The following is a 1,061-nucleotide window of genomic DNA, read 5'->3' as shown; positions in this document are numbered from 1 at the left end:
ACCCGCCTTTGGGTTCCGGTAACATGAAGGACTGTGACAAAAAAGTGAACAGACTGCCGGCCCGGCAGGACGCCGTCGCCCCCACCCTCTCTCCTCATCTGGTGAGCAGAGGCTGCTCGAGAAGTTGGTCTAGGGAGGAGACCGCGACCACAGGGGCGCAGAACACGCCTCCCAGCGTCCCAGGCTCCGCGTGGAAAAATAAAATACAGGCGACGCAGGATCGATTCGTAGGGAACACCGCCACTGTTAGGGGAATCCCGCCTCGCTGAGCGCGGTCCCAGTCGCTGCTCCGCTTCTCGGCGGCGAGGTCGCCGGATTAATTCTAGGGCACCATGTCCTACTGGGCCGCCAGCGCTCCGCGAGAAGTTTCTGTGGGCTGGGGAGGAGCAGAGCTGGGAGCACTCTGGACCATGCCGGGGCGGAATGCTCAGCCCTCAGCTGCTGGCGTGCACCGTGAGTGGTTCCTCTGCCCCTTCCTGCCCCCGGTGGTCCGAAGCTGTACCCCTGCCACTTCCCCCAACAGACGCCACGTGTGCCTTAGCTCCCGGTCTGGATCGCGGCCGGCGCCCCTGCCCCAGGCGGGGAAACTCACCGGTACCAGGCGAGGCCCTTGTCGTAGCTGCGGTCGAAGAAGTGGGGCTCCGCGCCCACGGCTCGCACGTCGGGGTGCACCCGCAGGAACTCCAGCAGCGCCCGCGTGCCGCCCTTCTTCACGCCGATGATGATGGCCTGCGGCAGCTGCTTGCTCCCAGACCCGCTAAAGAAGCTGGAGATGGGACTAGGGGAGTCCGGAGCCTCGGGACTCTGCTCCTCCTGGCTCGTAGCGCCCTCGGCCAGCTCCTTGCCCGCAGCCAGCGGGGTGGCCGGCGGCGCCCGGAACAGCAGCTTGGGGGGCGTCCCGTCCGGAGCTGTAGCCGGGGCTGGCGGGGAGTGTGCGCCACCGGACCCCGAGCCCAGCAGCAGCAACCCGGGCGCGGCGGCGCACGAGCCGGCGCACGAGTACAGGAACATGTAGAGCCAGACACAGAGCATGGCGAAGAGCAGCGCGAGCTTCCTCTTCA

General features: G+C 67.2%; 1 protein-coding gene across 1 annotated transcript in view; it reads right to left on the bottom strand.

Annotated features, from left to right (window-relative positions):
- HS3ST3B1 (heparan sulfate (glucosamine) 3-O-sulfotransferase 3B1) overlaps positions 1-1,055 on the bottom strand; it is a 40,952-nt gene extending 39,897 nt beyond the window's left edge. Inside the window, exon 1 of the mRNA XM_008570343.1 lies at positions 593-1,055. Within this exon, the coding sequence (XP_008568565.1) occupies positions 593-1,032 (440 nt within the window). The 5' untranslated portion in view covers positions 1,033-1,055. The remainder of the gene's footprint in view (positions 1-592) is intronic.
- Between the last annotated feature and the right edge of the window lie 6 nt (positions 1,056-1,061).

The sequence above is a fragment of the Galeopterus variegatus genome, unplaced genomic scaffold, assembly GCF_000696425.1.
Source record: "Galeopterus variegatus unplaced genomic scaffold, G_variegatus-3.0.2 Scaffold595, whole genome shotgun sequence".
Taxonomy (NCBI): Eukaryota; Metazoa; Chordata; class Mammalia; order Dermoptera; family Cynocephalidae; genus Galeopterus; species Galeopterus variegatus.
This window is presented reverse-complemented; position numbering and strand designations above follow the sequence as displayed.